The following is a 21,756-nucleotide window of genomic DNA, read 5'->3' on the forward strand; positions in this document are numbered from 1 at the left end:
ATCTACTTGTAAAATCTAAATAAACACTCAACTAATGGGCCTTGACCCCAATAACTCCCTAACTATGCTATGTAAATAAAAATAAGTGATATCAACCCAAAACTCAACACATATTGTTTATTTGTTAATGGACCTAATTCTTATGGGCCTGTTAACTCTTTTTTATTTCTTTTAAGTGATGAGCTGGCCACCCACTTAAAAGCATATCTGTAATTAGATTTAATTAAACATGTTTAATAAAAGATTAGAGAGTAAGGAGAGAAAGCATCAAGCTTTCTTCTTCTTCCTCTTTCTAATGTTTTCTTCTCTTTTCTCCTTTTTCTTGCTGAAAGTTGAGAATTATTTATAGATTTATTGATCTGAATCACATCTGTATTACCATCTTGTGTGAAATTGTTATGGTTGGAAATCTCCAGCTACTTTTACTTACATGTTTCTGCTAATATACTTTGCACTTCTAATGCCTTAAGTGACTAATATTATTCTCATTAAATTATAGATCCCTTTCCAAATTGGACTTTCTAAAGCGGACCTTCGGAAAATTTTGAAATCCAGCTTATCTGGGGTAAGATCAGATCCCCTCTAGAATCACCTGTCCTTTGCCACTAACATGCTTTGATTGAACTATTATGGTTTTTCTTTTGTAGGTTGAGAAGTCTTTTGCCCAAATGTGTAGAAAGTTGCAAAAGAATTTAACCTCAGAGGAATTGTTGCCATCCTTATGGGATAAATGTAAGGTTAGCCCGATTTACTTTAAATAAAGTTCAAAATGTTTCAAAATAAATGTTCAATTTTTTACATACAAAGAAAACGGATATTCATCTGTAAGTGCAACGCTCCAGACTATTTGGTTTGATGTAAAAATGGTGGCCTTCACATCCTAAGTCTTTCAGAAGCAGGTTCTTTCACAATGTTAGTGCACATGCTAACTATCTTTCTTAGGTCATGGTTCTTCTTCTTGTACCCCCATATTAAATCTCTTTTCTTACCCATGTGCAAAATTTCATTACATCGTCAGCTCATAAAAGAATGTAATTGGCAGTTGAAATGAATTAGGCAGTTCATGAAGTGCATATTGAACAATTTGAAGATGAGAAGAAAAGCATCATTGAAAAATTACACTCGAAAAAAGATGATGCGGGTCATTCTACATTACACGAAACAAAACTAAAGTTTCTAGATTAGAATTGTTAGAGTTGGTTAAGTAAGTGTAGATTAGTCATTTAATTATGTTTTAAGTTATGTGATGATGTGGCAATTATGTTTTGACCTTTTTTAGTTCACTTGTCCCATACTTAAGTAGGGGCATATTTTACCTTGTACTCTAATTACATCTTCTTCTTCTTCTTCTTCTTCTTCTTCTTCTTCTTCTTCTCAGAACAAGATTGTACGAACCATTAAAACATGGTATCAGAACGCTAAACAAAGGAGAAGTATGTTGTGGTTTCAAGTATCCTGACCTGCAATCTTGTCTTCTTCTTCTTTTCTTCTTCTCTGGGCTGCGCGATCTAGGGTACACAGGTAGGTGATTGCAGTTCTTAATCCAGGACTGCCGCAATCCTTATTACAGGTGTTAGGAAGGTGCAACAGCCCTAGGATAACAGTTCTAGTATTGCTGTCACCATGAGTGACAGCCCTAGTAGTCATGTCGTGGTGTTTGTGGTATTTCAAACCCTTTATTGAGCAGTTTCAACTTTCAAGAGGGTTCTTGAAACTACTACAAGAGATTGGGTTCTCAATGGCACACACTACATGTGAGTTAGTACGGCTGAAAAGTCTTTTACAAGAGATTGGATTCTCAATTGGATAGACCTATGAGATTGTACTGCGACCACCAAGCTGCAATCCATATCTCATCTAATCCAATTTTCCATGAGAGAACAAAACACATAGAGGTTGATTGCCACTTATGAAAGAGAAAGTCCTTACTGGAGAGATAAGCATAGAACACATGAGTTCAGGTGATCAATGGGCAGATTTGTTTACAAAAGATTTGAATTTAGGGAGAGTGAACTATATATGTAATAAGCTAGGATTATATGGCATATATTCTCCAACTTGAGGGGGAGTTTTAGAATTGGTCGAGTAAGGGTAGATTAGTCATTTTATTATGTTTTAAGTTATGTGATAATGTGACAATTCTGTTTTGACCTTTTTTAGTTCACTTGTCTCATACTTAACTAGGGGCATATTTGACCTTGTACTCTAATTTTATTATAATAGAGATTATGGTCTCTCTCTTTCTTTCTCTCAAAACAGGATTGTCTAAACCATTAAAACAAGAATGATAGCTGACATGTTCCAAGAAAAAGGAAAAGAATATAACTGATCCGTTGTCCTGTTTGCAATATCTAAGTTGTTTTAAATGCAAGTGCACATAGCCTCCTATTTTATGCAATTCAGAATTTATCCAAACTCTTGCCATATCTATTCATAAAACATCCACGTCCAACTTCTTTTAAATTAAAAAATTGAAAGTGGGGTGTAGGTGTTAATTTCTACTGGAAGAGTGTAAGACATGCCATAGCCATGTGTCAAATGGCCATTCAATAATTTTATTCATTTGATAGATGGCCTAGATTGGCCAAATGGTTATTTCTGTTGGCACAAATAGGAGGTTCTTCTAACAGCATTCCCTACTTAACTTTACTTAAAACCTGTTATGTAGGAGAGAAAAATGGAAGAAGAGAGAGGAGACAGAAAAGAAGAGAGAAGAGAGAACTGAGAGCCAAAAGGGTACTTTTGGTGGTGCCCGCTTTGATATATATACTAGGGCGATAGAACATAAAAAATACAAGAAAAAAATTACAAGAGTACCCCTGCGGTACTAAGACAAATAACAATCTTTTAACACTCCCCCTCAAGTTGGGGACATAGATGTCAATCATGCCCGACTTGTCACATAAATCATGATGTCGTGAGTGGTGTAACCCTTTTGTAAAGATGTCTGCAAGTTGATCTTTAGACCTAACATAAGGAATACACACTTCCCCTATGACGACCTTTTCTCTAATAAAGTGTTTGTCGACTTCAATGTGTTTAGTTCTATCATGCAAAACTGGATTAGCAAATATGTTTATGGCTGCTTTGTTATCACAGAATAGTGTCATAGGTCCGTCAACTAAAAAACCCAACTCACCCAACAAATTTTTCAGCCACATAATTTCATCCACTCCATGAGACATTGCCGATATTCAACTTCAGCACTAGATCTCGCTACCACATTCTGCATTTTTCTTCTCCAAGTAACTAAATTACCTTCTATGAAGGTAGAGTAGCCACTAGTTGACTTTCTGTTATTTAGGGATCCTACCCAATCTGCATCGGTATACACTTCAACTTTCAAATGCCCAAGCTTTTGAGACAACAAGCCTGCACCTAGGAACTTCTTAAGATATCTGAAAACTCTTTCTACTACTTTAAGATGGGCAGTCTTAGGGGCATGCATGAACTGGCTAAGAACACGCACTACATAAGCTATGTCTGGTCAAGTCATAGAAAGATATAACAGTCTTCATACAAGTCTCTGGAATAGTTTCACATCCTTGATGGGTTCACCTTAACAGTCACCTAGTTTGTGGTTAGGATCAATAGGGGAATCAACTGGCTTCACTCTAGTTTTCTTATATCTTGGAGTTGATTTAGGACATACTTTCTTTAGGAAATGAAGATACCCCTTTATGAGCAGGCCACTTCAATCCCAAGAAGTACCTTAGAGGACCTAGATCTTTCACTTCAAACTAGGTAGCAAGAAAATTCTTCAACTTCTGAATTTCATCCTTCCAATCACCAATGATAACCATATCAACAACATATACTATCGGTGTTGCAATTTTCCCTTCCCCTCTCTTCACAAACAATGTGTGATCAAACTGACACTGCTTGTATCCTCTTTGTTGTACTGCTACATGGAACCTGTTGAATCAGGCTCTTGGTGATTGTTTTAGCTCATAAAATGATTTCTTTAGCTTGCACACTTTCTGTTCATTACCTTGAGCTCGAAAACCAAGGGGTTGAACCATGTATACTTCCTCTTCAAGGTCACCATTTAGGAAGGCATTCTTAATGTCAAATTGATGTAAATCCCAATCAGCAACAAGGGAGAAAAGGACTCTAATGGAGTTCATCTTAGCAACAGGTAATAAAGTTTTTGCATTATCTACTCCATACACTTTCATAAACCATTTTGCCACTAAACAAGCTTTATACCGTTCCATAGTGCCATCAGCCCTGTGTTTAACAGTTAAGATCCATTTACATCTAACTGGATCTTTCCCTTCAGGAAGATCTACAAGTTCCCGTGTGCCATTTTTATGTAATGCATTAATTTCTTCCTTTATAGCATCTGTCCATTCAGGTACCGAAAGAGCTTCTGCCACATTCTTAGGGATAGAGACACTATCAATGGAAGAAAGAAAGGCTCGAAAGGAGGGTGAAATGTTTTCATAGGAAACAAAGTGGAAAATTGGGTGTTTAGTGGTGCAAGATCTAATACCTTTTCGGTGAACAATAGGAAGGTCAAGGTCATTAGCAACAGAAGTGTCAACAGCAATAGGGTCAGGAACATCAACAGAGACCAATGTACTTGAATGGGTATAATCCGCTCCCGGAGAGTCCGATGGCATTGGTGGTACAGCTTCTAGGTGCTCCACAGCTCTTGAACACGGTTGGCCTTTGTGACAACGAAAGAAAACATGAAAGGGAGGAGGATCAGGAAAAGGAGAGAGATGAACTAGTTTCTCCTCATTCCTACACTCCCCCTAAGGAGAAACAAGGAAGAAAGGCTCACTCTCAAAAAAAGAGACATCCATAGAGACATAAAATTTCTGAGAAACTGGATCAAAGCATCAGTATCCCTTCTATGTGAAGGAGTACCCCAAGAAAATGCAAGGAATGGCATGAGGATCTAATTTGCCATGAGTGGGTGACAAATTTTGAACAAAACAACGACACCCAAACACATGAGGAGGAATAGGAAGAAGAGGAGCCTTAGGGAAAAGAAGCTGATGTGGGGCTTTGTACTCTAACCACCGAGAGGGCATGTGGTTGATGAGGTAGGTAGCACAAAGGATAGCCTCAAGCCAAAAACGTTTCAGGACATTCGTATGGAATAGTAACCCTCGGGCCACTTCAAGAAAGTGCCAGTTCTTTCTTTCAACAATACCGTTTTGTTGTGGTGTTCGGGAACAAGAGCTACGATAAAGTGAGACACGCGAAGCAAAAAATTTTGCGAGATCACTATGAAAATATTCTTTGGCATTGTCTGATTGAAATATTTGGATTTCAGTTTGAAATTGGGTGAAGATCATCCGCCAGAAATCTCAGATAATTTTAGGTATTTCATCCCTGGTTCGCATGGGATATACCCATGCATTTCTGGAGTAATCATCAACAAGGGTAAGAAAATACTTGTAACAACTTAAATGGTAAAGTAACAGGGCCCCAAACATCAGAATGAATAATGTGGAAAGGAAATTCAAATTTATTATTCTTTGAAGATAAATGAGTTCTACATTGCTTATTCAATTGACAAGTTTGACAAGTAAATTCTGACACTAACACTGACTTGAACAATTCTGGAAACACAACTTTTAAAGACTCAAAAGATAAATGACCAAGACGACTGTGCCATAAATAGACCTGACTCTTATAAGACTGACTCTTAGACTCTGTGACTTGAAGACCAGTCTTATTCTCCAACATGTAAAGCCCATCCACCATACATCCTCTACCAATCATTTTCCCCGAGGTCGGATCCTAGATCACACAGTGAGAAGGGAAAATGTTACTGAGCAGTTTAAGGAATTAGTAATACTACTAACAGAGAACAAATTAATGGGAAATTTTGGGACATGTAAAACATTAGACAAGGTAAGGCCAAAAGGAAGAGAAGTGGTTCCTTAACCAGCTATGGTAGAGTATGATCCATCGGCTAGTCTCACCTCGTCTTTTCTAGAAAGGAGATGATAGGTTTGAAAGTAAGAGGACTTACCATTCATGTGTTTAGACGCTCCAGAATCAATGATCAAAGGAGTGTCGGGTTATGAGATGCTACATGGAAAGTTGTGGAAAAGTTACCTGATGTAGACGCAAATTAAGTTGAGGGAGGAGTATCCATCTGACGAATTGCTCTACCATAAATCTCTAAATGGTCATGGAAGGAATTTATAATATCCTCCCTTGGGCTAGATCCAGAGGTATGTGTCTGAGTCACAATAGTAATGGGGGGCTGATTCTCCTGAGTATCCATATTTGTCATAGTGTGTTTTCTTGTACCTTGTTGTCCTGACTTTTTATTCACATCTGAAACTTGCTTCTTATTCAGATCTTGAGCCCATTTTCAACTTTCCATGAAGATCCCAGCATGTGTCTCGGGTGTGTCGGGGTTTCTAGCAATGAGTACACCACAATTTGTCCTTGTCATCCACCTTTTTCTGAAAATCCCCCTTCTTAAAGGTATTTCCCCCACCAGTAGTAACACTCCCTTTCGCTACCAACACAATTGCATCACCTCTAGAATTATTCATCAAATTCTTTCTGCTTTCTTCTTATTGTACAAGAGCACAAACTTCCTAGACGGATGGAAGATCCTTGCGACCTAGGATCTGGACTCTCATAGATTCATATGTAGGGTTCAAACCATCTAGGAAAGCAAACACTCTCTATTGGGAAATAAGTTTTTTGTACAGTTTTGCATCTTCATCACATTTCCAGTCCATACTCTGATAATGGTCTAACTCCTTCCAAACAGAGGTCAAGTCTGACTAGTACACAGATAGACACCTCTCCTCCTGTTTACAAGTGGACGATTCTGCCTGTAACTGGTAGATTTTTGCAGTGACACAGTTCAGAATAGGTTGCTTTTGCTTGTTACCAGATCTCATAAAATTCCTTCTTATTTGAGGTTGCATAGATACTAAAAGCCAAGACATGACCATGCTGTTTTCCTGGTTCCATCTGTCATATTTAGCACTCTCAAAATTGCGTTCTTTGATTCTCCCATTTAGATAACCTATCTTTCCCCTTGCAGTGATGTACAGCTTGATCCCTCTTGACCACTTTAAATAATTTAAGCCATCAAGAGGAATAACAGCCATGGGAAATGATAGGTCCACACCCCCACTCATTCCATTCGGCATTGAGGAAACACTAGATGTAGCAGAAGCTTCACCACTCATGATTTCAGATTCAGAAAAACACTCTTAAATGGGGTACACAGCCTTAAAAAACATTCTAACACTAAGGGAGAAAGGAAAACCCCTTTTTTCCTTCAGAAACACACCTCTTTTTGTAAAAACACAGATGTTGTTACAGCACTAATAGGTCATCCCGTGACCTACAGAATCAACACAAGTGTTGCCACTGTGCATATAGTTCATCTCTTGACCTACGCATCAATAGGACGGCTGTTACAGGAAGTACAAGTCACTTTCTGGCCTTCAGTTCACCATAGAAGCTGTTGTTGCAACACACAAAATCTGTTACAGAAAGTACATGTCACTTTCTGACCTTCAGTTCACCATAAAAGTTGTTGTTGCAGCACGCAAAAGGTCCTCACGACTTACAGTTTTACAGGGATCAGCCGACCCCACAAAAAATGAAAGAAAGAGGTGTTGATCACCTCACATCCAATCAGCAAACCTAGTACAGGTTCTGCCTTGGCACACGACCAGACAAAAGGAGGAGAGAGAAAAGTTACTTCAGTGCGTGAGATCTTCAATCAGCTGAACAGCAGATGAGGGTGGCAGATCTGGAAATCTAGTGCGAAGAAAAACTATTCACCCGACTTCTTCTTTCAAATCTGATAGTCCCGCTCTGATACCATGTTTTGCAGAAGAGAAGAATGGAAGAAGAGAGAAGAAAAAAGAAGAGAGAACTGAGAGCCAAAAAGGTAATGCTGGCGGCGCCAGCTTTGATATATATACTAGGGCGATAGAACATAAAAAATAAAAGAAGAAAATTACAAGAGTACTCCTGCGGTACTATACTTAGACAAATAACAGTCTTTTAACAAAACCTATTTTCCCCGAGATAGGATTAACTGAACAATTTAGCTGTTCATCAGGCTGTGGAACCACTAATAACACACCACACCAGTCATAAAATACATGGAGCCCACAACCATTCAAACTTTCAGTGTGGATCCCATGTATTTTATCACTGGTGTGGAGCATTATCATTGGTTCCACAGCCTGCTATACAGATAAAGCATTCAGCTAATCCAAATTCTTTTTTCCTATACATATGTATACTTGCATACACGTTGGACCTTTAGAAGGAATTCTTTTGATTTCGTATCCGTGGTGGCCTGTTGAAGGGTTTAATGATGAAAATGTATGATTTTGTATGCTTTTAAAGGAATTGTAAGAGCAAAAAAACAAGGCTGGACTAATTATATGCTTTGAAATTGAAGTCCACTATAGGATGTAATCGGCCTAAAATAAACTTTATATATAAAGAAAGAAGAAAATAGGACTCGAGCAAAAGGAGATAAAAAATTGATCTCTCCTAACTGCCGACCACCTTTTGTTAAAGTGATAAAAGAATGGGTAATTACAATCTTATCCCTAGTTAAATAATATAAAGAATATAATGACTATTCCATCCTGCTGCCTACAAAGTACTTCTTGATTCCATTGTGAATGCCCATCTTTTTATCCGCACATAGGCCATTATAAATTGAAGGTAATACTTTGGGCTAGATTAGTTTTTTATGTTTTACATCTTTATTCTGATTATGGGCTAGATTTTCCTTCTACTCTGAAGAAGGTAAACCCCGGTACTGATATTGTTAAACTACCGTGGATACTTGCAGAAGGAGTTTCTGGACAAGTATGATAGCTTTGTACAGCTGGTTGCTAAGATTTATCCCAATGAGAATGTTCCTCCTGTAGCAGAAATGAGAGAGATTCTTGCTTCCGTTTAGGAGTGACTTTTTTATGTACAGTTATCAAATAATCTGTGCCTGCTTGTGATTCAATTTTGGTCTTAAGGTAGGTGGAGCAATTCCTTGCGTCTTTTCTAGCTTTCTAGTGGGTAACCACTAGGTTTTTTATTGGGATTATTTCTAAGTGTCATTCCTTTATTGGCTAGAGTTTTTTTTTTTTGTTTTTTTGGGTATAATAGGCTTTAGAGATACTGATATTGTTTGAACTTTGAAGCATTTCAAGAGGTTGATTTATTCATTGGACTTCTTTCCATCTTATGCCACCCTACGTGTTTTCTATGTAGATAGTAATCCACAGCCCTGACGTGCCCAAATGTATTCACTGTAGCGTGGGTTCCTGTAGGAACGTTTTGTTGGCGTGTGGCGCTGATGCTCGTTTCCTTTAAATGCTGAAAGTGAAAGGTAGGGACTTTCTGGCCAAAAGTATGTTTTTGAACTCTTTGGCCCAAAAATAATCATTTTTCTATTTTTTGAACTTTATTTTCAACACAATAAATTGAATTTAGATTTGGTTCCAGTCCAATATATTGGATTTCGAATTGAATACAGATTTGCCAAAAATGAATTCAGATTTGAAGTTTCAATATCGGATCGAATTTATGCGTGGCTGGACCCGACCTGTTTATAACATATTAAAAAGTTATTGTATATAATAATATATAATATTACATGTACATACTTTTGGCGATATGTAATTCTATATATACATGCCATACATACTACCTTTTAAAAGAATGTAAGATATTATCACCTATTATGCAGAATTTAGAATGACAGCCCCCCATAGTCTACTAGTAGCCCCCCTCCCTCTAAACCACATCTTGCCCGGATTCATCCTCTGTACGGTGGGGCTAAATAATTCTGATTTGGATTGATCAGTCATTCTCTCTTATATATATACATGCATTTCTGGCCCAGGCCTAAGGCTTTTTTGACCTGGCTTAGCTCACATTGTGTGTGGGTTTGATGTGGGTTGGGCTGGACTGGGCTTAACAGTAATATGGCTGTCTAGGCCCAAAAACTTTGAGGGTCAGGCCAGTTCCGATCATAAATGATCATCCTTATTATCCACTCAAATGGTGGTTACCAAAAAGAAACTTATAGCCATTCAATTGGCATCATAAAAGAGGTGACAATCAGGTGGTATTTATGACAATTCATGGTGGTGCTTTAATTGGTTAAAGCTCTTTCAGCACCATGTCTTTCTGATATATTATCCAATTTTACAACATAAAAGACAACGGGTGTTAACAAAATTTGTTAGAATACATAAATGAAAATCTAGCAAGGTGTCTCTATAGTTCTAAAATAAGCACTCCACCAAGCTAAAGATTTTGCAAGAGTATATGCTTTCTATCAACTCAGGGTAAGGTTTCTTCATCCTCCTCGTCCCCCCATTTTTTTACATACTAATAAAATCTAACGGTGGCCATTCCTCCATGAAAAAAGAACCTTCAATTTATTGGGAACCAAACACAGTTTTCACCGGGTCCCAATCTTCTATCGACACCATCCCAACACGTTTTGGAAGTGCCATGTGTCCAAGATCATGGATGTATACCTCCCATGTATGAGACTATCCCCCTACCCCCCCACTCCACCCTCCAAACCCTAGGTGCTTACTGTGACTCTTGTCCTACCACAATCGCTTTCCCATGTGCGGTACCATCCTTCACCACCCACCCCTCTAAAACACAATTATTTTCATTTCTATTTTAAATTCACACCTGAACAACTGCACTCCACCCTCCAAACACTAGGTGCTTACTGTGACTCTTCTACTACGATCACATTCACTGGCAGCCAGTGTCCAACAACGATCATTCCCATCCAACCCCACAATCATAATAGCACTAGAATAATGGGATAATAATCCAAATTTTATTTACAAGGTAAAAGAATTACAAAAACTTAGGACTACGACTCTTTTTTATCAAAAACAAATCGTTAAACAACAATGATGTCATAAAAGGTAAACAAAAAAATCAAACTAACTATAGTTAATTTGGGGCATAACCAAGCTTGGTAAAAAAGTGAAGTTCTTGCATTTCGATTTATATCCAACAATTTAGTTGATTATGAGGTAAGGGCTTGTGAAAATTGCCCTTCCCATTCCCAAACCCACTTTCAATCAAAAAACATAACAATTCAGAAATTGCAAACCCACTCATACCATTAACCGCTGCTATGAGCAGTTACAGGGGAGAGATTGGGAAAGGAACTTACGAAGAAGGGCCAGGATTTGGCGACTAGAAGAAAAGAAAGAAGAAAATTTTCCAATGGCAGAGTTGGTCGGCAAGGGGTGGAAGGAAGATGACAAAGTTGAAGCCGTGAAACGTCAAATTGGGGAGTGGAGACTAAGTAAGGGAAGAAGATGATGAACGGTGCTTTTTGGCGTGGGGGTATTTTTGGCATTATAAAAATTTATCAGGGATTGGTTTGTCCTTTTTTTTTTGAGAAGTACTTAAAATAAGTCAACTTGAAGTCACTTTTTCAAAGAAGCAGTTTAAAAAAGGGTTTCTAGCATATAAGGGTCACTTTTGGGGTTTAATATCAATAAAAGTAATATGTTTAAAAAAAATTCAAAAATAGGTTAACTTTTTAAAAATAATATCAATAAAGGGCAAAAACATTGTTCATCATCTTCTTCTTCCCATTTATTTACCAGAGCCGTCGTCTGCCGCCTCCACCTCCAACAACGTTTCCGGATGTGGCCAGAGGCAAAGGTGGTGGCGGTGGCACTGGTGGTCATTCCTCTACCCGCCGCCGCCACCTCTGTCTCCACCCATCACCGGCAACATTGCCAAAGATGGAGGCGAAGGTGGGCGGAGGTGGCGATGTTGGACAGAGAAACCACTAGCGTCGCTGCTGCCACCACCTCTACCTCCACCCATCTCTAGCAATGTTGTTGGATATGGGTGGAGATAGAGGTGGCAACAGCGGCAAGCAGAGGAATGACCACCAACGCCACTGCTGCCACCTCCAGCAATGTTGCCGGAGGCGGAGGCGAAGGCAGAGGTGGGCGGAGGAAGCGGCGGGAGGTAGCGGATAGCGGTGTCTGACGGACGACAGCTCTAGTGAATAAATGGGAAGAAAAAGACGATGAACAATGTTTTTGCCCTTTATTGATATTATTTTTAAAAAGTTAACCTATTTTTGAAATTTTTTTAAATATATTAAACCCCAAAAGTTGCCCTTATATGCTACTACCCCTTTAAAAAAAGAACTTGTTCTCCCCTTTTTTACCAATACGCATATGTACTTCTTTTAAGTATTCTCAAACAGGGAATTAAATACATTTCTGCCACAATAACTACATTTATTAAAATTATGGGTATACCAAATCACTGAAGCTACCTCTTTTGAGAATAATTGACTCACTTGAACAACTAAAAATATTTCAAATCCTTCCCTTTAATCCTTTCTCACCCTTTTTTCGTTCAAACTTCATTTCATGAAATTACCTATAATTCCTTCCTGTTTCACTTGTACATTCATTGCACTTCCACAATGTGGCAAACCATGGAAATATGAGAAACAGGATAACTTTTGATTGGCTTGATGTACCCTAAGTCTAAGCAACCTTACCTAAAATATGCTTTACCCAAAAAAAACACCATACCATACTCTATTTGTTTTATACAAATATATACATACAACTAGAAAAACCAAACAATTTATCTGTACGACAGCAAGACATTGTCCAATTCCAATCACTAGGGCATCAAGGACACCTTATTGTTTAGGCCAATTTTTTTCTTATATATAAAAAATACCAGTTTTATAAATCGAAAGCAATGACTGGTTTAGTAAAATTGTACCTTGCCTAAATCCTAAAAAAACTTACACCCAAACAAACAACAATCCTATAATAAAGTAAATGTTCTACAATTTGGCCCATGCAGGTCTCAAACCTATGACCTTTGCGTTATTAGCACGACGCTCTAACCAACTGATCTAATAGACCATTCAATAATTAAACGATTTCAAATTGAATACAGCAACAAAATGAATGAAATTTGGAGCTAACCACACCACCGATTCCAATTCCATTTTATATTTTATAAATCAAATCAAAACCACAAAAACACTCCAATCTTAAGCACATAATTACGTCATCAGATAAGAATCAAAGTTGAAACAGAGATCTGATCACTGTACAAACAGAGTTGAGTTGTTCCAACTAGCACCATCTTTGGCAGACTATTCCCATTGACATCTAATGCACGTGTTTATCTAAAACCAGAAGTCTCCTAACACTAAGGGGATCTTTTTTTTTTTTTTTGAGAGGGAGAAAGTTGGTCAATCAAGAATTCTCATATTCTTTTTTCAGCTTTATGTGAGGATCAGGAAAAGTTTACATGGGTTCAGGAAAATAATACCCATCTCCAAGGTAGATAAATAGCTTTCTCACATAAAGGGAAAGTGGCCAACACTTGAATGGGACAAAAATGCCCATTTTATAATAAATATCTATGACTGAAATGATCATTGCCCTATTTACTTGTGAAATAAAAGAACATAGATAAATATACTTACCCAAATAAGTGTTTCCTAGGAAAAGCTTACCCAAGTAATATTACCCAGATAAGTTATTTACCAAAAAACAAACAGGATTGATAATTCACTTTCCTAGGAAAAACTTATCCGACTAAGTTATTTGCCATTAAAAGGGAACTATAAATCCTTTTTTAGATTTTACCCTCCTATGTTGATTTATAAGGATCAAGCTTAAGTGAATAACCATGAATGATTTTCTCCATCAAGTTCAACCCTTCCATGTCAATTTACTACTGCCCTGCCTCGCAAGAGAAATAATCATTTTCTTCATTCTTGATCGATCCCAAAGTCCATTTTAATATCTAACTTACCCCATAACGACAACCATATTGCCACTCTGTTGATAAGAAAAATCACAGAACCTCCATAACTCTCGTCGATGACATCAATGAAACTGTAATTCATGGGCAGAACAGTGAAACATAACCACCCCTAGTTATTTGTAAACTTAGCTAACAAGGGAACTAAATTGAAGGAGATATACCATTAATTATGATTTTGAGTCGAGTCTGGTTACATTAATGAGGAATTGAGGAACCTCTCTGTTTTTGCCAAGATAAAAAGGTGTATTAATTAATATAATAGAAAATAATGTAACAAGCAACCTCCTATAGCTTTGATGAGAGATATTGAGACGGAGAGAGTAATTAAAATGAAACTAGAAAGGGAAAATGACCGATTTATCCAGGTAATTAAATCCTTGGAAGTTGAAATTAAACGAGGGGGTGAGGAAAAGAACTAAAAACTCAGTCTCCTGTTCTTTCTTCATATCCTATAATCCTCACATTATTTTGTTCCTGTTTGACGGTTATAAAGTTGCATATTTCGATTCAATAGTTTCATAGTTCGCCATCCATTGTCCGTCAAATCATTTGTCATTGTACTGGTTATGAGACTAAAATGAAAATTTTATTAAATACGTAAAAATGCAGAGAGGCCACACTCCGAAAGAGCAAGAAGATCCATAGTCACTGGCTTTGTATCCATAAACGGAGAGGAATTGTCCCAAACACAATTCCTTGGGGTTGTTGGTTGAAGGACCCAGTACAAAGATTCTTCTCTTGGGGTTGGTAGAGAGCTGGCAGATCTTTGGGTTCACGACACCGTGATAGAACTTCACATCCATGTTTGCAGGGCCTGTCATTGTAAATTTTGTTCTGTGTACTGAAAGTTTGGTTCTAGATCTGATTTCGGATTCAAGCTTGACATTTTGGACACCTGGGGTTAGAATGCCTACAGCCATAATTCGATATAACAGATTGGATTGAAAGCACGAGGAAAGACGAAGAGTAAAAGAATAGTTTGAACTTTGAACCGTGCAACTGCAGTCTTTCTCCTGAAAAAAGAAAATCAACTTAACGAGTTGAGAAGTATGAGGTAGAAGTTGTTCAAAGGTGATTGGACCGTAACCATAAGAGATTAGTAAGTACTCCTCAAACCACAGAGCATTCCTTTATATCAAATTCCTCTGCAAATCATTAAAAAATAGAATCATGTAAATCGCGAAAAATTGCTAGGCATTCAGAATGAATCGGAGGATTGATTTCAATAAAAAAAATGTAAACTTTTCCACCATCATGCTTGTTCAAGACTCAAATTTGCACATAAAAAAAAGGGGGAAAAAGTAAAACCCCATACCAAACTTCATCGATTTTTTCAAGTAAAAAAAAAAAAATCATCAAAGAAACAGAAGCTGAGTAAAGGATGTTAAGGGGTTTCTCTCAGACAAATGCCTCGATTTGTCGTCACTTAGAAATAGAATGGAAACAAGATCGGACTCGTCATCATATTTGCTCATCATCGAGAAACCCCCCGATTACGAAGAACCAAATCAAAAGAGATGGACAGTTCTTTATCCATAAAAACAAAATGGAATAAAAAGGATTTAACAAATGGTTGATCCAATCTACCTACAAACTACAAAGGTACAGATTCAAAACAATTAGCTAAAGAACGATTGGCAATGCATAAGAATACAGAGTAGTGACCAGTGACTCAGTGAGCGTCTAAGCAAGAAGAAGTCTAATACCACTGCTTTTATAGGCATTGGATTCTAGGGTTTTTATTTTTTTTGGATAAAGATTTTAGGGTTTATAGTTATCTTTTGCTTAAATTCCAAAATTGACCCATCATTTATACCGCACTGGCGCACTTACGGTACGGAGCATACTAGCAAAGAGGGTAAGTTTCAGAAACTTCCCCTATACTTTCTTACAGTTGCGGTTCAGTACCTGCTTTATCCTAATAGTTCCCCTGAACTTTCTGACATTGTTGCATCTACACCTCCTCTATTATCTTGAGCTGAAAGCAAGCAAAATTACCAAAATACTCACCTTTGACTATTTGAATGTTAAATTGGCTTCTAAATCAACCCTTTCCAATTATACTGATCATAAAATTTGTGTTTTTTATACATATATATATATATATATATGAATTTTATGTATTTTCTACAACTTTGAGATTTTTATTGAAAATTTTATCATTTTGTTTATTTTTTTCTATAATTGATTTTTTGGCCAAAATATATTTAAAAACATATTATTTTTTGTGTTTTTTGAAATTTCATATTTTTTAATTAGTACAATTTTTAAAATTTTTATCAATTTTTGTGTCTCCTATATTTTTTGTGTTTTGAGAAAAATATCAAATGTGATGGATATATGGATCAAAGCGGATGGTTTAAGGTGGGTGAGGGTCAAGGTGGGTTCTAACCCACGTTTTTTTTTTTTTAGCTTGTCCCCAAAAGTCAAAGAAACATACATAAGCAAGAGACCAACAGATGTTGTTTACATTAAAAGCCAAAGATTCCATTGTATCTATTTGAGCTTCGTGTACCAACCAATATGCTACCTAATTTGCCTCTTGATACACATGGTGATAAGATATATCTTTCTCAAACATATCCTTCCAGGCAATTTGAGATTCTGCTCTTCAATCTCCAAGGGCGATCAACCTAATGAAAAAAAAAAAAAAACATGAAATCACCAAGTTTGAGTCACCTTCAATGATGATTGAGGATTCCTTGAAGTTCAATCCCAATTTACGAGCTTCCCAAGCAGTCCAAGCTTCTAGCAGATTGATGGTTGTGATACCAAGATTGTAGCTTTAATATTGAACACATTGCCCAAGTGATCTTTAGCAATGGTAGCAATCGAGCAGTTTCCTGCATTATTACAATAAACATCAAAATTTAATTTAATGATCCCAGTTTTGGGACTTCTCCACATGATAAGTTTCCACAATTTTACACCGGAGTCATAGATGGTGTATTTTGTGCATTCAACGTTCTCCATGAACAAGCTAAGAACCCTATACAAAATAATAGGAAGAGCTAATTTGTAATTAAAAATTTTCTTGTTCCTATTCTTCCACAAAGACCAAAGAATGAAAGCAAGTTTTTCTAACATAAGCCCTTTTCTATTCTTAGTTTTCCCACACATCCTATCCCACCAGCCATTTACAGTTTTATCATCCTCACTTGGGCCCTCAAGAGTTGGGTTAATGGTTATATAAATTGGTTTTGCAATAACACAACTTCTAAATATATGATTTGTATCCTTCTCACTCCCATAAACACAACAAGATTCATCAATGCTAACTCCTCTTCTCCTAGGTTGATCCTTAGAAGGAAGCCTATTATCAAGCAAAAGGAAGAGGAAAACTTTAGCTAACCAATTTGTTGACGATTCTTCAACTAGCATTAGGGAGCACTTCAGTATATAAACCACTTGACAGAGAAATTTCCTTTAGTATTGAGCCACAAATCATTTTGTCCCCATCGGTGTTTGAAGGAACAAAAATTGATTAGAGACCAAACTACGAATTTTATTCTCATTCCAACATGATCTCCCATGGTCGATCACATCTGAAACAAGCATATTGTTGTTCTTAATCATCTCTTGACTTAAAATTTTCACAAATATCTTATTACCAGCTCACAGATCATTCCAAAATTTGATGGATCTACCATTACCCACCGTCCACCCAGTGCCCTTGATAACATCTCTAGCCATCAGAATCCCTCTCCAATCCCATGAATCCCTTCTTCACTTTAATATTCCTGAAATTTTTATTTTTTAAGCTCTTGTGTTTCATGAATTTCACCCAAAGTTTTCATCATAATTTAAAATTTTTCGTCCTAACTTTGTTAACTTTGCCTCACTCACCCAATGAAGCTTTCTTTGTGAATCTCCCATTAATCTGAGGGGCCCCCAAATATAATTTTGAATTTTTTTCCTAAGGATTTTGGAGAGGATTTCTTTTAAGTCTATAAGGGATATTTTTGAAAATTTGAAAGAATATTTAGCAAAATTTGGACACTATCTAGAGGGAAAAGGCTTTTGCAAAGCTAGTCAAAATATCTTTAATTTTTAGGCAAGTATAGCTAGTAATATTTGCAAAAATAAGAAAATCATTTGTAAATTACAAAACAGGAATCATAGGGTCATCCCTAGAAGTCCGACACCTAATAAGATTCCCTAATTCCTGAAGCTCCCTTTCTAACTTCTTGGAGAGAGTTTCAACACGAATAATAAAAATGTATGGGAAAAGAGCCAATCCCTCTATTTTTCTTGAGTTCCTTACATTAATTAAGATCTAATAGATCAGAGTCCTAATACATTCCACCATCCAAGATATCCACTACTCATGAAAACCAAACATTTTAAGGACCTTCCCAATGAAATCTCATTCCAATGCATTGCAAACTTTCTCCATCTCAATTTTGCAAGCCATAATGTCTGAATTCCCCTTTTTTCTTCATTGAGTGAAACATTTCATGGGCAACGAGAAAGTTATCATTTATTTGTTTATTAGGTTGTCTTTGGTTTTAATGTAAATAAATTTGCACTAATGCAAATGATTTGAGTGCAAATTCTAACATATTTTTGTTTCAAATTTTAGCTTATTTGGTTTGATGGTAGTACGAATGAAGTAAATTAAGTCAGGAGGACAAATAAAGTAAAACCTAAAACAAAATTAAGCAATTCATTTTCACTCCCATGCATTTGTACTAGTGCAAATAAAATTTCACTGCAACCAAACACATCCTTAAGAACAAATGCACTTTAATAAAGGAGAAATGATATTATCCAACAGATGCTTTATCCTATTCACTATGATTTTAGCAATGATTTTGTAAATAATATTACAAAGACTTATAAGATGATAGTTATTCACTGTTTCTAGATTCTTACTCTTTGGGATTAGTGTTATAAATCTTTTGTTTATGATCCCATACATATTTCCATTGTTGAAAAGAATAATTTCACTTCTTTACAAACTAAACACCTAATGATATTCCAATTTTTTTAAAGGATAGAGCATTCAACCCATTGGGACCTAGAGCCTTAAGCTCCTTAATTGTTGCAAAAGCTTCAAATTTTTCTTCATTTGTAACTTTTTTAATGAATCCTATTTTACTCCTATACTATACAACAATTAATTTCACTAATAAAATTATCAATTCCACTAGTACCCTCAGACTTTAATCCTTTGTTCAAACTTGAAAGTGAAAATAGTTGGATATAGTTGTATGATTATCCATCAATGAACCATTATCAATTTTCACACCATAATTATATTCCATGATCCTCTAACAATGGTAGTAGTGTGAAAAAAAAAAATTGTTATTCTTGTTGGAAGGGTTAGAAATCATATTAGACATGACTGAACCAAGTTTAGTGGCTGGCCAAATTAAAAAAATATCTAACCTGTATTATGAACCAATTTCCTAATGATTTTGAATTCTGAAATTTGAGATCAATATTGCATTAAACCATACCAAATTTGAAACCCAAGTTCAAACTGATTCTACCAAATATGAAGATCATAGTGTGCAGCTCCTAGAGTGTGTAGTGTGTACATAAAGTACATTCAACAATACCATTTTAGCAAAATCGGTCCCCAACTTGCTTGGACCGATGTGGGTGCGAACCTTATATCATTGGATGTTTTCTTTCTCGTAAAAACACAGTAGAGGATTAATGGAAATCATTCACAATCATAGTTAGGTCAAATAAGGGGTTTTGGAAGGCAAAGGACAAGAGAAAAAAGCAAGAGAATAGAAAGAATTGGTTAATTCTTTCATCTCCTATTAGTCCCTTATATAGAGCAGTATCCTAATCTAATTAGGAGTTGATCCAAATCAAATTTAGATTAGGACATTATGTTTAATTTATAAGTATTATCTTCTTAAGAGAACAGTTACTCTATACCCAGATTTATGCCCATTTTTAACCCAAATTATATAACAACTTAACGGTTCATGTTCTAAGGTGTTGCATAGCCACTTTGGTCTTGAATAATGTATGGCACAAGACCCACAAAGGTCTCACAGAAGTCCATAAGAGTTTACTACTCAGGGGAAGAAAACCCCTAAACCAATCAACTTGAGCTCAATTTTGGCCCAACATTTATACATAAGTGATCTTTGGATTTAGCCACCCTATAAAACTCAAGGACAATGGGTTATGTAAAATAAAGTCCATCAGGTAATCGGTCATGTAATGGTCTCTTACACCTAACCTCGTGGCCTATAATCATTAAAACACTGCCCGTAGGGAATGACATTCCCTAACTACAAGATGTAGTAACATTTTTCATAAAATAATAATATAATATATAAATACATTTTGCAAATTAGATTTCAAATATAGTTGAAATCCATTGCTACCAATTTAGGTTTAAATTAAAAAGATTGTAAACCCTAATATTCACTTTGTTTGACAAAGGGGACAGTCATATCATTATGGTCACCCATTCAGGTAAATTCCAAAACTTTTTAATATGCCCAAATATTTGACCCTTGATGGATCTCACTAGTTGGCACATCAAATACAACTTGGTTCAAAATCGCGTGTAGTAGCATAATCAAATCTTGGGTTAAGTGCAACTTTCCAATTTTGCCCATTTATTTCCAAGGTCTAAGGCATAATTAGAAATTGGTCTGAGTTTAGTGTCTCTTCTAAACACCTACAAGCTGACATGCTATGCTTAGGGTCTAATCCTAGAAATTGAGACAAGATGCTCCACCAATTTGTGAGCACACTAATGTCAACATTGCCAAGATAAACTCCCCAAGTCTATCCAATGGCTGAGAACATGAAACACTAAAATCTGAAACTAACATGAGTCTCATAATTGTCCAAATTAATGAGTAATTTATAAAAATATGCCAATAACAACGTGAAACAATAATGTACTTTATTCATTTACTGATAGATGTTTACGTACATTGTCTAACAGCTCTCATGTTCACTTAGGTCCAATTGGGTATTAGCCTTCGCTTCATACTACCCACATGTCCTTTAAACAATTTATGTGTCAATGGCTTAGTTAATAGGTCTGCCACAATTTTCGTTGATGCTACCTTCTAAATCTGAGTGTATCATCTATCAACAATCTCGCAAAGAACATGATACTTCATCTCGATGTGCTTTGACTTCGAATATGCACTCAGCTCCTTAACTTGAGCAATGGCTCCATTGTTGTCACACAATAGTAAAATGCGTGATGTTTTAGAGGGTACAACTTATAATTCCTAAATGAATTCTTTCATCCATATTGCTTCCTTGGCAGCCTCACTCACGATAATGTATTTGGCCTTGATCGTGGAGTCTATGTGAACCCTTGTTTGCCACTTCTCCAACTGACTACATAGAATTCCAACATAAAAATGTTTCTAGGTGTAGACTTTCCACCATCTGGGTTATACTACAAGTTGGCATCTATGTAATCGATCATCTATAGTGAACTATCATAAAAAATAAGGCAGTAGTCTTTAGTTATTCATAGGTATTTTAGTATGTTCTTCATACCTATCTAATGCCCTTGTCCTGATCTGGATTGATATCTACTCACAATACTAATGGCTCGAATAATGCCAGGTCCAGTGCACAACATAGCATACATGATGCTCCCTATGGTAGAGGCATAGGAAACCTTTTTCATGTCCTCTATCTCCTCAGGCTCTTAAATGACATTCCTTTGGAGCTAGTGACTTTGTGTTTGAATTGAACAAATTCATTCTTAAATCCTACATGTTAAATCTTTTGACAATCTTGTCAATGTAAGTAGATTGGGACAATCTAACCAGTTTGATCTATCTCTATAAAATCAAAGTCTCAAGATATAAGAAGATTCTCCAAGATCTTTCACTATGAGTTGCTACTAAAGCCATGCATTCACCATTGTCAACATTCTTGCATCATTTCCAATGAGCAAATGTCATCTACATATAGACTTAA

At 36.4% G+C, this 21,756-nt stretch overlaps 1 protein-coding gene and 1 non-coding gene across 6 annotated transcripts in view; one reads left to right on the plus strand and one right to left on the minus strand.

Annotated features, from left to right (window-relative positions):
* The window catches only part of LOC148849174 (exocyst complex component SEC3A-like), a 97,322-nt gene extending 87,740 nt beyond the window's left edge, over nucleotides 1–9,582 (plus strand). The window contains exons 23-27 of one of the 5 annotated variants that reach the window (XM_088948628.1): nucleotides 500–565; nucleotides 648–737; nucleotides 8,816–8,993; nucleotides 9,232–9,349; nucleotides 9,497–9,582. In XM_088948628.1, coding sequence (XP_088804754.1) covers nucleotides 500–565; nucleotides 648–737; nucleotides 8,816–8,926 — 267 coding nt within the window. In that variant the 3' untranslated portion in view covers nucleotides 8,927–8,993; nucleotides 9,232–9,349; nucleotides 9,497–9,582. The other 4 variants (XM_088948631.1, XM_088948627.1, XM_088948629.1 and 1 more) reach the window with 4 other exon arrangements.
* Nucleotides 9,583–15,223: 5,641 nt separating this feature from the next.
* LOC148849175 (small nucleolar RNA SNOR75) lies at nucleotides 15,224–15,313 on the minus strand. Its single transcript, XR_016101637.1, has one exon. It is a non-coding gene; the product is annotated as a small nucleolar RNA SNOR75 (small nucleolar RNA).
* Nucleotides 15,314–21,756: the final 6,443 nt, after the last annotated feature.

Source organism: Nelumbo lutea, chromosome 6 (genome assembly GCF_056320005.1).
Source record: "Nelumbo lutea isolate HS-2025 chromosome 6, American lotus-T2T, whole genome shotgun sequence".
NCBI classification, from domain to species: Eukaryota; Viridiplantae; Streptophyta; class Magnoliopsida; order Proteales; family Nelumbonaceae; genus Nelumbo; species Nelumbo lutea.